The 14,800-nt window shown below is 45.3% G+C and overlaps 1 protein-coding gene across 1 annotated transcript in view; it reads left to right on the top strand.

The window, feature by feature from the left end:
* Positions 1-11,509, top strand: part of LOC146186873 (uncharacterized) — an 89,594-nt gene extending 78,085 nt beyond the window's left edge. The window contains exons 5-6 of the mRNA XM_084607479.1: positions 9,453-9,643; positions 10,786-11,509. Of these exons, the coding sequence (XP_084463605.1) occupies positions 9,453-9,643; positions 10,786-11,026 (432 nt within the window). The 3' untranslated portion in view covers positions 11,027-11,509. The remainder of the gene's footprint in view (positions 1-9,452; positions 9,644-10,785) is intronic.
* Positions 11,510-14,800: the final 3,291 nt, after the last annotated feature.

Here is a 14,800-nt window from a genome sequence, read left to right as displayed (position 1 = left end):
CCAATGAGCAGTCAGGGTTTATGGTCGACAATATCAACTGATTTGATCTTCTGGCAGTCCAAGGAACTCACCTATCATTTTTCGTTCCATAGCCTTCTACGCTGCCCACAACTAAAGTAGAACCCTCTTCACTAGCCTCCACGTTTCAGCCCCATGAGAGTACTGGGAAGATGAAAATGTTATATACTTTCCTTTTGAGCGATACCGGTAAATTGTTAGTCATAATCCGCGAGTACTTACCAAATGCGCTCCATCTTATTATCCTGGTTATTTCTTTTCATGGTCCGGATCCGCGGTTACTGTGCCAAGTATACATATTCTCCTACCGCTCCCAGTGCTCAGCCTTCTATTGTGAATTGCTGTTCCTTCCCTAGGCTGTTGAACATTACATTAATCTTCGGCATATAATGTTAGACCTAGCTTTCTGTTTTCTCTCTCTTGGTCATCAATCAGTCTTTGCAACTCATCCCCTTAGTTACTTAGCAAGGCAATGCCATCAGCGGATAGCAGATTACTGAGGTATTCTATATCTACCCTTATCCCTAACTGCTCCCATTCCAAGTCTCTGAATACTTCCTCTAAGCAAGCTGTGAATAGTACTGGGGAGATTGTGTCATCTTGTCTAGCCGCTTTCTTTATGAAGATTTTATTACTTCCTTTATGGAGAGCTATATGTGCGCTGAGCAACCACCATAGATATCTTCCGGTACACATTCATATGCGGCTCATTTACACCCTGATTTCGCAATGCCTGCATGACTGCGAAGGTTTCAACTGATTCAAATGTGTTTTCGTAATCAGTGAATGCTATGCATAGCGGTTGGTAATATTCCTCACGAAGCAATTCCGTCTTGTCTTATGGACAAGATTTTTTTGCCGCTCCGGGGCGTCACCATTTTCTGCCGATTGGCCCGCCTCCGAGCGGGCGCTTCCTTGGAGACTACGGGGCCGCGGTATACGTTTAGCTGGCGTTCGGGTGCTAGAGATCATTGGCAAAACTATTTTCACCGCACGGTTGTATTGGAGCAAATTTATTTGCAATGTAGTAAAGTTGCAATCGGCTCTTTATTAATGGGACTTAGTTTTACGCTCACGTTAAGCATGTTGGTGCTCAGTGGGCTTCGGTGCCTGACTGAAGAGAAAACGTTTGTGCAAGTATTTCACTAGCGTACGACTCGCATATAATTCCGCTTCTAATGAGTTCTTCTTCCTTACTGCCAGCCATTTCGATCTTCACCAATTAGGCTGTGCTGTCGCTTGCCTAGTATGCGCCAGTAACACCAACCAATTATCGCGGTGTGCTCATCAGAATCCACAAGCTAACGGCAGGCAAGTTAATTATGTTGCGCTTTATTTATAAATACCGCCGCATTAGAACTGTTTCTTTCTATCGCTGGAAAATCGAACCCCTATCAAACCTTAGCGCCTGCATGTAAAGCATGATACTTTTTTTTTAAATCCTGCACGTACATTGTCGTACATGCCAAAGGAAGAAACAGCAGCAAAGAAATGCTAGCTAGAGCAAGGCAACTCAGTTTTCATGTGGTATATGGAGTTTAGCGTCCAAAAGTGGCATCGGCTATGAGGTACGCCGTAGTGAAGTGCTCTGAAAATTTAACGAATACCTGGGTGATTGATTGATTGATTGATTGATTAAAACTTTAATTTCCACCGATTTAGGAGGCTACCTACTCCCCGCTCATGGCACGCAGGCCTGAGGAACGGGGGCTGGAACCTCCGTGACTAAGGACTGGCGAATATACATTGGTTATGCGCGGCCTCAGCCGCCAGGCGGACGGTTTTTTGCTGGTCAGCGGGGACGTCGCTTCGCAGCAGGGTTACCCAGGCTTCTCTACTTTTAATGTTGTTTCTAGCGCCCGGAGACTTAGGAACGAATACCTGGGGTTCTTTAGCGTGCGCGCACATTGCACACTACTCAAGTGCCTTCAGCTTCGTCTTCACTGAAGAGCGGCCATAGCTTCCGTGATCGAACTCATCTCTTCCGACTCAGCAGTCAAGAGCCTTATCCACAGAGCCACCGCTGAAGGGCACAACACCGTTTCTGTATTTCTTTTAAGTTTTGAACAAATATAACGCAGCGTCGATGCTTTTGGTATGTGTTTAAGATCTGTTTAGCCGTTCGGGCCAGGTGATAGCCAGTAATGAAAGTACGTTTGTTGAGTCTTGGGCAGAAACAACAAAGAGCTACTACACTCAACCGTTTTGCACGCCTACTTCTATATAAAATAAGGAAATAACAATTTCCGATTGCTTTTAGTCGCAGTGCAGACAGCGCAAAAAAAAGCCCCCCCCCCCCCCCCTTTTTTTTTTCTTTGCCCTCTCTGCACTCATGGATTACCAACTCGCCCAAGCGTCTGTTATAGTGGGACTTAAAAACCCGTTAAGGAATGGCAAACGAAAGCCAAAGACCAACAACTGGTGGCCGAAAACACACATTTTGCCTAAGCAACCTTCAGCGCGAAGCTCGCCGATCCGATTACATCTGACACCATGGAGTTCGATCCAAAATTCTACATTCTCGTGTGCAGAATAAAAAATGTAAGAAAGCAAAACATGTGCATTGATTACATGTGGAGGCAGCCCCAGAAAACAAAAAACGCCACCGGTGCGCATAAAATTTGTATTTCGCAACCTGCATGGTAGTCTATATATCGCGTCCACGAGAGAACTGTGCGCTTCAAAATGCTTTAGTGCTCTCTGGAACAGGGACAAATGTGAGTAGCAAGGCACAGCACACACCTACATGCATAAGTGGTAGAGCGCGTTAACGACACAATTGAAGAACGATCGCTTACGAACACGTATTCAACGCGAGGCGGCCGCGCGACCCGCGGTCCCGCAGTCCCTGGCCGCTCGCGCCCGACAGATGTCGCCTGGTGTCGAGAGTAGGAGCGCGCTAGCAGCTTGCGCCGGATATCGCGAAAATGAAAAGTTAAAGGACTGGACCTCGGATGTTTCAGATTCGGAGCCTAACGGCATGCACAGTGTTGTCGTCCTAGAGTGCACGTTTGTGGTTTATGGCTACATCAAAGCATACTTTGTATGACGTAGACTAAATGTCACAACACGAGGAACTATGCGGCATACAGCTTTACTCCTTGGTTTTAGGGATATAGCTTTGATTTTTACAGAATTCGTTTAGCGAAAAGCATAAAACACGTCATTTTGACGTCACGTGCTCTCGGAAGGAGTTTGAGAAGCATAACAGATGGTTTAAAGTGACTTAGCGCGCAATATTGTGCAGTATCACAGTGGAACGCGCATGAGCTTGTGCGTTATTTCAGTCAAATTGCCGCTCGCATTTTTCGCCACTTTTAAAGGAACCCGTGTACAAAATGTCACATAAGATAAATATACGAGGGATAAAACACTCGTTTAAAGAACCGTAATTACTTGGGCTACGCGGGGCTGAAAGACCGCCAGTGCGTCGCTCCAGTTTCTAAAGTAATGCCTTTGATGGGAACGCCGGGTGCTTGATAAAAGGCAGCAACCGGGTAATTTATTGTCAGTTATCCGGAATTTACAAAAGTGGCTCCCCTACAAGAAAGGGAAGCTGTAGTAGAGCAACCGCCGCATGGTGTCTCCGGCATCGTGGAGACCTTCACGGAACCTATTCCGATGTTCAGAGGTCTGAATCGGTTTTTCGTAAACGTGTGTCAATACAAAATTTGAACGGCGCAATAAGCACGCACACAGGAAACGACAGAAAGAAACGGACAGTAAGAGCGCCATTTATGGCGCTCTTACTCTCCGTTTCTGTCTGTTGTTTCCCGTGCCTGTGCCTTTTGCGCCACTGAAATTTTGTAGAATGAACCAACAAGCCCTGCATCAAGTACTTTTACGTGTGTCAATATTTCACTCGTCCCACTATGAGTACAGGCTATTATAGCACGGTGGCATTGTTTGGATCTGAGATGTTCATTACTTCATAACTATTCTATTACTCGCGAACAGCTTCTCGTGGCTTATATTAAAAGAAAAAAAAAGTATTCCATTATACAAATGATCTGCGAGTGCGAGTATTTATTTTGGCGCGCTGCCGAACATGCTTAGTATGCAGCTGTAGATCGCAATGTCGAAGGGAGAAGATCCTCTTCATATTTAGAAATTAATTGATTTCTTCTCTATTTTTCTATTTTTTTCTTAAGGCCTAATAAACAGAAAAAGAAACGAGCAAGGGACGGGTAACCAACGCTGATGACAAAATTTATCCTTATGTCGAAATGCTTTACTTATCCCGCATGCTCGCTCAACAGCTCAAAATAAATGTATTTGGCATATGTAATGGTTAGCATAATCATTAGTATAACGCTCAGCACACCGAACACTCGAGCTTCGGATATAGCTTGGCTTTTAGGAAACGTATACTTTAACGAAGTAAGCATCAACACAGTTGGGTTCTCGCGAGCTCAAATCGAGTTAAAGGCCACAGTTGGCCACTGTGGAACTCAAACACAGAATCCATTGAACAAAACGGGAGGTCCAACTTCAAACTTAGCCCTATTCCAGATTTTCGAGCCGAGCCTACCGCTCTCTTCGTTGGCTCCCAAAGGCGGAAATCGAAGAGAAGCTTACATTTGTACTGAGGGCTGCTACTCAAGAAGTCTGCCCTCGTCCGTGCAAACCGTGAGACCGTTGAACTCCGTTCTACGCCATCGCTTCAACCCCCTGCTTGCAAGGGAGCTAGCCTCGGTGTACCCTCACCGATCCGCTCGATTGCAATGCTGACATGCATGAGCAATGCGCCGCTGTTCGTTACTCTCACGAACAGCTGAAAACGCACATCTGAGTGACTTCAGGATGGCAGTTGCAGCCATATGGCGTTTTAATACGAAAATCATCTTTTTTCAAGGCATTTTGGACATAGTATGCTGCTGCCGTATTTACGCCACTTTGCCAATGAAAACAATACGGTGACACGTAAAGACTGCGTGGGTTACAAAGCATGTGATCATGATGAGCTTCGCTTTGGGACGTTAAACCCCAGAAATCAAACCATCATGAAGAGCCAAAACGATGCATTCTGGAATTAATTAGGAGTGCTAGAGTTTAATTGCATAAACCATAAGAGCATCTCAAATGGCCTACGGATATCCCCAAGCTACATATCGCAAGTAAAGGTGTCAATAATGTCGTCGAAAGAACGGCCCTCATGAGAAATGTTCTTTTTTTTTATCTTGTTTCTCATTCACTCCTGAGCTAGCCCAAACTTGGAGCGAGCGCATCGAGGCACCCTAGCGCCGACTCGCTGACAGCGCCGCCAAGTCCTAATTCGCTGCACAATACTGGGCTCACGCAGCCTACATCGCTAATCAGAAAATACGCGGAAACTGATGTCATTGAGTGTGTGTCTTCTGCGCCTCGTGACAGGGCTTGCTGTCAGTCTCGATGATGTGGCCGGTAGGTCTTCGAAAGCTCGGTAGTTTCGCAGGACGAGGACGATGGGCTTGTGCAGTCGCGTGACAATCTCTCTTCTCTGCTCTGCGCGACTCGCGAACAGCAAACGAGAGCGTTTTTAACTAAAATGTCCACTGGCCTCGGTGGGATTCTTTCCACCCTTCTGCGTCCATATTTTTACACCGATAGATATTTAGGCCAAAGGTCTATGTCAGATTATCAGAAATCGCCTTTGAGCCCACAGCTATCAGGTGGGGAGCAGCCAAGGTTTAGGCAGCAGGTGAGCGAGGCAAAGTGATACGTCGCTGCAGGGAGCAGGCAGGGATGCAGGTAGGACTCCGCGCAGACTGCTTCAAATACAAATAGCGGAGGTGTGCGTGGGTTGGAGGGGAGGGGGGGGGGGGGGTGCTGCGGAACATGCGTAATATATGTTGCGTGTATTACGGAACCCTCGCGTTTGCAGGCACGTGCACCTCTGTGCACGCTATCAGAGCGCCGTGGAGAAATTGGAAAGCTCTGAGAGTGTTGAGGGGATTTGCTTGCCAGCGGCAGCGCGTAGCACTATATGTAAAAACATTTTCACCCGCTCATTATCCGCAAGCCGCGGTGCCGGCGGCTCGCTACCTTTCTGCGCTACATAACAAACAGAAGCTGGGTGTTTATAAACAAATCTGAGTGAGGGTGGCGGAGAGGGTGCGACAAATGTGATTGTTGGAATGAAAGCATTTGATAGCGACAGCTATAAACCTTCCAGAACCCCTTGGACGTAAAGAATATTGATATACTGCGCAATATTTTGCAGTCGCTGGTTTGACCGTCGGTCTTGAGGTGTCCGAATATTTCATCCCTCGAATCTCACTTCCTGTGTCATGTGATACACATTGGAAGCAGTAGTCGCATTTAAATGGGTGTCCGAACAAACTTATGCTGCAAGCTTTATTTCTCTCCCCCCTTCCCCTTCACCCCTCTTCATATTATACGAACTTCACTACACGAAGAAAGAAAGGCGCAGAAGAGACAGACGCATATGGAATGCTGCCTGTATCGTGCACACAGTTAAAGACACAAAACGAATGCATTCCGCTCTCTACGCGCATGCGGATTGCGCACGAGGAACGGAGGAAGCGACATCAGTGGGGAACAAGAAAGGATGTGGGAAGAAGCTGCTGACAGACGAATCGACAGCGAGCGCCTTGTTTCCGTTCTGCAATCAGGAGAGTGACTGGCCTATTCTCGACTGGCCGGACAATTTCGAAGAGCAGTTGAAAGAGCGGTAGAACTTATTTTTCCCAGAAGGAAGCCGAAAGAGGGAAAGAACATGGAACCGCGGCTGGGGGCTTGAGCAAAGGAAAAGTGCTTCGTAGAATTACAAAGCTTCGTCTCTCGACTCGACAACTATCGTCCTCTTCAACAGCTCAAACTACAGTCGACGCTGCCAGTCCGTCTTGCAGCGTTTCTTGTTCGATGTTCACGTCCCCTCGTTACGCAACACTAACAGGATTGAGAAAATACTAATCTAATTGCGAAGCGCCGCCAAGAAGGGTATCCGGTGCGCTGTCTGGGTTTGTAGCATGACTATGGTTCTGGCCACACGTGCGATTGTTAGAGGTAGGTTTATTTATCCTGGTCGGCTGTAGAAAAGCTTTCGCTCGAGAGGGTCCGGGTCATGCGAACTGTGCATGCGCGTGGAATCAGAGCGGGAACAAAATCGAGACAAACGCGTGGCGAAAGACGAATTGCTTTACTGCGCTTGCCAAAGTGGTTCGGCCTCGCGAGGGCGTTTCTTAGTGCATTAAGAGGCTCTTTCCACGAAGAAGCTTTCAGGTTGTGCGCCCCGCCGAGCATCCGCGCCTATGGTGAAATGCTATTTCTAAACCAGCTGCGAGGAGAAAGCGTTGCCTGTGTAGGTATCACGAACTTTAGCAACGCCTTCAAGAACTTAACCTGTTTTTTTTTTCCTTTGTTTTTTGGGCGATAGTGTTAAGGACCTCGTATCGCAGAAAAGCCAGCGTTGGCGTTGGGGTTATAACGGGAAAATAAGAATATAAGTAACAAGTTTTGAGGGAACCAGCGCAGTCGCACATGGTTCCTCCGCAGTGCGAGGTGAGCACGCAACCTCTCCGCCACAGAACCGAATTGCTTGTCTAAGAATAACGGTGGACCTAATTTATGTATTGCCTCATGACTGCCAGCTACAAAAAGTACGAACATTCATCATTATTCTTATCAATAAAAAAATGGAATGAATTACCACCCTGAATCACCACGATAACAGAATAATCTTTATTTCAGTTAGCATTAGAAACTTACTGGAGTCATCACATTTTTAGTAAATACATTAGATCACTCTGCCGACTGATTCCCTATCGCCGTATTCTCCTTTTTTTTTTTTTGCATGCGTTTCACCGCGAGTGCATTGTGCTTAATTTTAAGGATTTTGTGCTATGATATCTCTGGGTGTGTTTAAGTAATAGTTAAGCGAGCAGCAAAGAACATTTCCGCTTTGCTTACGTGCGATGCGGCGCTCCCTGGATAATTCCTTCGATCGTATGGCGCTGCCACAACAGGTGGCGCGAGCTGTCGCCCAATTCAAAGCCGTATACATCCATCCATCATCGTCAAATTATTGGAGTTTAAGGCTAAGGACTGCGAACGGGGCCCGATATCGCGGTCGCAATAACTCCTAAAGGTGGAGCTGAAGCGTCCTCCAAATTTTTTTTTTTGGTAGCACTAGTTTTTCAACGGCTTATAATACATATAGCGATCGTTTCTCTGCTTTATTTAGCCGGTGTTAAGTGTGCGACCGCTCCGGCAGTTATACTAATTATTGCTGGCTTAGATAATAACCCGTTTCGAGCAAAATGTGAACATTTGGGAGAACATTCAGCTTCGCTCATTACATAATTTTAAGGTTTCCTGCTTTTTTTGGGGGGAGGGGGGGGGGGGGAGGGGGGGACGGGTCTGAGAAAATACTGCAAACAATAAGCTACGTACGATGTTTTGTTGCACTTATACGATAATGGTTTAAGCACAAGTTGAAAACGTCGCTGGGTCACCTAGGAAAGCGAATATAAGACGAACAGCCCGCTTGCACAGAAATAAACCGTAAGAATGTTACCAACATCTGTTAATTTGATCAATGGCCAGTCCATAATGGGAAATGCTTTGCCAGTCTCGTACGTTTCAGTAATAAAACAGTTTGCAATTTTATGGAACGGTTTGGTTAATTTCTCATATTTGCATAATCTACACTGTTTCTAGGACTAGACACCAGACCCGGGGGAAAAATTGCAAAGGTTCAACGCTGCTGAACCAAGTATTGAGCGAAAGCATTACCGAGCGTTCTTCTTTGTTTTCTTCTTTCTCAGCCCACATATAAAGCACCGCTTTAACCAAGCCGTATGAACGTGCCTTAGTGGCCTATAGGGGTAACGTGAATGCCAGGCTCCTAGCAGGCTGATTCTGACATAACCGTCCCATGTGAAACGAGAGACCCAAGTTGGCAGCTCCTGCCAGCCCGTGTGTCACATGGGTAAGATGTGGCTACCGCCGTACTACGCCGACCGCTTGAGTTGGTAGCCCAGCTGTCACCCTAGTGTCATGTGGGGTGTGAGGTCATAGCGTCACGTGGGTAAGACGTGGCTGCCGCCGCGCTACTCTGAAGGCTCGAAACCTAGAGTAGTATTGCCTTCGCAATAAAACTAAGCCACAGTACGCAACAGCGCACTCTTTCAAATGACAGTAACTTTCATTAAGGAAAATTTTTCTACTCTTCATAGCGATGAATACACAAAGAAGTATGGAAAGCTGAAATTCATGCATATAAAATTTGTGTGGAATGTTGTGAATTCGTACATAGTTTAGTCACTACGGACCCGAAGGCACGCGATCGTAAAATGACTACATGGCCATGCGTAATGCTCACATGTATTTAGAAGTGTAGCAAGAGGACAAGTTGTTAGTAAGCATGTACATACATAGGATGCCACTCAGCATGTACTCAGCCTAAGTTGGCCTTCTTTTTTTTTGTGCAGCTCTTCCACTACTGCTTCGGTGGGCTACGTTACGACTTCCTGTGTCCAAACTACACGCTGTACGACCAGACCACCTTCACCTGCCGCTTCATCAATACGGTTGAGTGCGAAAAGTCGGAGAAACACTACGACCGTAACGAGGCGCTCTACAAGGAGACTACTACGGTGCCGCCATCTACTGTGCCTCCCAGGTAAGCAAGAAACGCATCTCCTTGCCGCTTCCGATAGCCGCTGCAGAAAAGTGCTCAAAAATATCTATAGACATCGCAGTAATACCAGGCTTTTTGACGGGAACAGCAGTGCGAAAGAACATGTATAAAGAGGAATACTCATCAACACAGGAGGAGCGCTATTTATCGGCTAGTCGGTTCATAGATAATTGACGAATAAACACTGCCTGAAAAAAAGGAACACACCCAAACGTAGGACGAGTATTGATTATTGGGCTAATTTGTCAGACAGTCTACCAAAATACTCATTTTTTCACAAAAAAATACAAAACATTTTAGCATTTTATTCAGGTTTGTATCGTTCATAATGGAAACTAACGCGCATAAAAGACGAGCACACTCCTTCGTTGTATTGTCCACTTTCGAACAGCTTTAGTAAATGCTGCTACTAACAGAAAAAAAAAAGTCATGAATACATTCTTCCCTCTTTGAAAAGTGATTCCGAATTGAAAGGAGGAGTCACAGACTCAGTGAATAGTTGATCAAAACTAGGAACTTTACCACGCTCCGCATTTTATTGTCTAGTTTTGCAACCTGATATGTGAACGTGTTAATAAACAATAAGGATCGCAGAAGAAAGCAACGAAGTGCGGCTAAATTATCTTTTCAGATATATTTACCACTTTGCTAAATTCTCTTTCATCAGCGACTGCCTGAACGTTCATTTATACGGCCACCTGTTGTACCGATGGCCCTTGTTGCACCATATGTTGTTGCGTTCTATACCTGGTGCCCGAGGGCCCTATCATTGTCTGGGCCGAGTCCATATTATGCTTTTGTTTTACCTAAGCTACAGATAACGCGGTTTGTAATCCATACGGCCGTCTTCGTGACTCAAAGTTACCCCTAACATTGCCGTTTTGATATCTCCGCGTTCTGATTTCCGCCCCAAATTTGAGCACTGACAAAATACAACTGTTGAATACTTTCTTTCGGAGGCTATCGATAAGTTTCTGTCTATAGTTTGAAAGCGATTGGGGGGGGGGGGGGGGGGGACTAAATGTGATCAAACGTAATCCTGTCGTTTTTCTCGATGTTCTTATTTGTTTGTCTATCGTTGCTGGCAGTCGTTTCGTTTTCTAACACGCTCATCTATACTTCAGGCCCCCGCCGCCCCCACGCAAGAAGCCCTCTCCATCCAAGAAGAAGACGTCGACTACAACCACGACTACTACGGAAGCGCCGGAAGAATACGATGAGTATGAGTACGAAGATGAGGAAACCACAACGACGACGACAACGACGACGACGACGACTGCTAAGCCTAAACGCCGAAGACTCAGGCCCCGTCTGAGGGTGCCCGGCAGCCGAGGCCCTCAGGGCGGCGCCTCAGAGAAGAAGTAGGCCCTGAGTTCAACACGACGCCGCTTTGGTCTTCGGGAGTCTCATCATCCAAGAATCGCCGCTGCTGTTTGGCGCTGCGAAAACTGTGCGATATTTTATATTCCCCGGCGAGCGTCCACGTCCCTGATGACGAACGCTTGACGTCGAGTCTGGCTCCCTTTTCATAATCAGCTTCAAATTTTGGAGCGTGACAGGAAAGGAGAACCCTTGTTTGGCGTCGTTCTTATGACCACCAAGAGACTTGATTTTGATGTTGAGTGGTTGAGATCGTCATTGCTTCATTACGTCGCGCTCGAAAACTTTCAATCTTGTTCAATAGCAATGAATAAATAAAGCTGCAAATCAAAACAAGTTTTGGGGTTAGCTAGATTTGCAGGTACAACGACTGCCATGACTGCTATGTCTAGGATACACTTTTTCATGTACACTGCTTTCTCGAGACGCCTGGCAACGACTAAGAAAGAGTAACTATTGTGTATTATTTGTCTTCACAAAAGACAAATAATCACAAAAGAACCCCTTATCGGTTTCCAATTGATGTTTCTCTCGAAAAGATACAAACCCACTAAACAATATTCCCCTCCACTTAGCAAAGCACTCGTATTCTTGCACTTGAAACGACAGCGAAAGCAAAGAATCCGAAACATAATATTTTGCAGGCTCGCCTTTGTCAAAAAGAACTCGGCAAGAAATGCTTTTCGGGCGCACAGCACAAAGGCTCCCCCGAGTATCGCAATAAATTGTACTAAAGCAATCCGGCTACGTTATGCCAATTCGTTTTTGGACAGTGAATCTAGTAATTTCACCAGCGTCCGGAAATATCGGGATGTTCGAGCATCGTACATTCGTTTTTCTTTTGATCCTAAATAAACGCCGCACCCTCTAGATGCTAGACAGCAACATTGCCATTCCACGGAAAGGAATATGTACTAGGACCAGAGAGCGCACAGGACCAAAAAGGAGAAAATAAGCACTCCGTAAGATATTTTTAAAGAGAGGCCTGTGGTGAAGCAGCAGCACACCTGATATGGTCACATTCTCTGAAGTAAAGATGATCTCTTCATAGCATATTTCTCTCTAAAAAAAAAAAAAAGCGTCATATTCGCCATTCCTAGCTGTTACGTGCAGGTGAACTATGCTCTCTAAAAAGAATTTGTTTTAACTTTAACTAAACCCCGAGAATGTTTACAAAACGGTAGAGGATGGTGAAAGCCTATGCTAGCAGAGATTTTGTCTCTAGCAGCAACCTAGGTAGTGATGGAGTTAATTGGAGGGCAGAAATATTTTCTCCTGAATGCGTAGATTTTTTAATGTACTCCTCGCGCGTTGGAACATCACTGGGCGTGTTTAATTGTTAGCGTCCATTTCTCTTCCTGTGTTCAAAATGCTTCTTGTAGCGGCTGTGCGGATCGAACTGCAGAGGTTCAATTGCAAATGGAGACATGGTCGCAAAAAAGATTGTGCGCATGCGCACCATGTGTGAATGGGCAAGCGTGCTATTTAGAGCATTGAGGGCATGCGGGGACGTGCAGAGTCAATGTAGTAATGGGGCTAAAAATTTATAACACGATGAAATTTTCGCTTAAAATGTTGTTTTTCATTTCAAGTAGACACACAAATAAGCCGAGGCGCCAGCAGCGATGATGTAAGGGGGAACATTTATTTCTCAATAATTAATCAGCAGTAAATAGTGAGTAAAATGCAAAGTGGTATTCGTGAGCATTCATGTTGCAGAAATAGGTTTTTAAATAAATCAAGCAAATCACGGGATGGTTATATACTATCAATTAACAGAACACACACTAGCGGCTTGTAATAGGAAGGGTTCTTTAAGCCTGCGCTAAAAGAAAGGATTAGAGCCTAGTCAAAGGCACGGTTCGGCATAAGGGGTTAAAACGTGATGGCATTTCGATTTGGCTGAACATTGTCAGCTTAGTGATTATTAGTGCGCCCTTGTTACGAATGCTCGTATGCGTGAACACAAGCTGGAAAAATGCTAAACCCCAGTGAAAGATGAGCGTTCCTTTGACAAAACATCCACGTGTTTTGTTTAAACGAATTGACAAGGCATCCAAGTGATAGAACAAACACGCATCCAAGTGATAGAACAAAATGCTACAAAAATCTTTCACGCAGCTTTCTAGCGGTGAGAACGCACACCCCCGAACGTTTTGTTATGCAGTGTGCAGTTTCGCAGTGTGTTATGTTACCTTATTCAGATTTTTTTTTCTCAAGCCCACGAATTTCTGGAGTGTACGCAAAAGTCCTGCCGTTGTCATACAAGCTGCTAGAGGTGTTTAGCACTAAATAACTGGGCTGTCGGAGATGTTCAAAGGCCGGCGTCCGACATTGTGAGTTTGTTTTGTTGAAGCTGCGTGTACGTGAAAGAAATATTTCTAGTTGTCATTCTTATTATCATTTTTTTTTTGTCGCTCGAGTGCTGCTAGTGTATTTCGCAAAACTCCACGTCGGCTTTACAGATCTTCGATTGTGGTTTCTTTGCGAAACAAATGTAATAAAAGATGTTTGTTTGCTTGTTCTTTTACGAAAGATGCATTCTGCACTGTTTCACTGAGCATTAGGTACTGACGAAGGACAACACAGAGAAGTCTCTCAATGTAATCTATTAGCAGGCTGTGATTTGGTTAACGTTCGTCTTCAACCCCAGCGCAAAACAGACAATTGGCAGACGAAACAGAAGACGACAAGAGCGTTGACTAAAAACTGAATGTTCATTGTTAGAAGAGACGAGAAATACAGAAGTTGGGGGAAAGGGTGCGAATAAAATGAAATGCAGAACAACGTGAATAACTGCAAGAGGAAAAGAACGTATCCAGGAACGCTATCTCGTTTCCTCCTAAAGCAGACCGTGGTTTAGCCACGTACGGGTCCGGGTTCTTACTGATTCGATATGCTATGTAAATTTTCCTGCCTACCCGATTACTGCTTTTGCATTCAGTCGTGGCACGCAGGAAGATAGCTTGCTTCCCTTATCTGGTCACTGTCTGACATTGATTGAAAAACATCGCAGGGTGGCTAACCGAGCAAATGGTGTTCTCAGCCTAAAATAAAGGTGATAAAGTGTGCGCTGCAGTGAATGTCAAAATGCAGCCTGCCTCTTCCGAAGAGGACAATCAACAGTGTACAGTGGTGCACACTGACAAGTTTATTAACTGTAAAAAAGCGTAGTGCAGACTCTTTTGTCATGAAGGACGATATATTACGGGGAAACTGGTAGGTACAGCTATTGTCAAAAGTGTAGGGCTCAGGGGGTCTGCTTTTGAGTCGTGTAGTGGCGCTGATTTATTGGAGAGGAGGGGACAAAAATCTTACCATCAAGGGATTCGGAACACTGGAAATGTAATACAAGCCGCACGAAGTGGCTGAAAAGCAGACACCCTGGGTTGACACTTTTGACAAAGGTTGTACCATCTTTGCCAAAAGTAACCAGGCTGCTCGATTTGCTCCTTAGCCCTGTAGTTAAGCGTTCTACAGGACATGCGAAATTATTAATTGCCTGTGCGGAAAAAAAACAAACAAACCATCACTCTTATCTGTAAAGACCATTTTTTGCCTTTTGAAATAGATCAAGGGCTCCAAACTCGGTAGAGAAGGAAACCCTGCAGCCTGGTTACTTTTGGCAAAGACGGTACATAATGATTACACTGAGAGACACCGTAAATTACTGACATGAAAAAAATACATTTCTTTTTACCTCGTGCTGCACTGCTTACAAAGATCAGGACGTTTACTCTTGCCTGCTGGCCTTGTCTG

The sequence above is a fragment of the Amblyomma maculatum genome, chromosome 6 (assembly GCF_055883805.1).
Source record: "Amblyomma maculatum isolate TAMU_Amacu chromosome 6, ASM5588380v1, whole genome shotgun sequence".
In the NCBI taxonomy this organism is placed as follows: domain Eukaryota; kingdom Metazoa; phylum Arthropoda; class Arachnida; order Ixodida; family Ixodidae; genus Amblyomma; species Amblyomma maculatum.
Note: the sequence above shows the minus strand (reverse complement) of the source record. Positions and strands in the feature narration are given on the sequence as shown.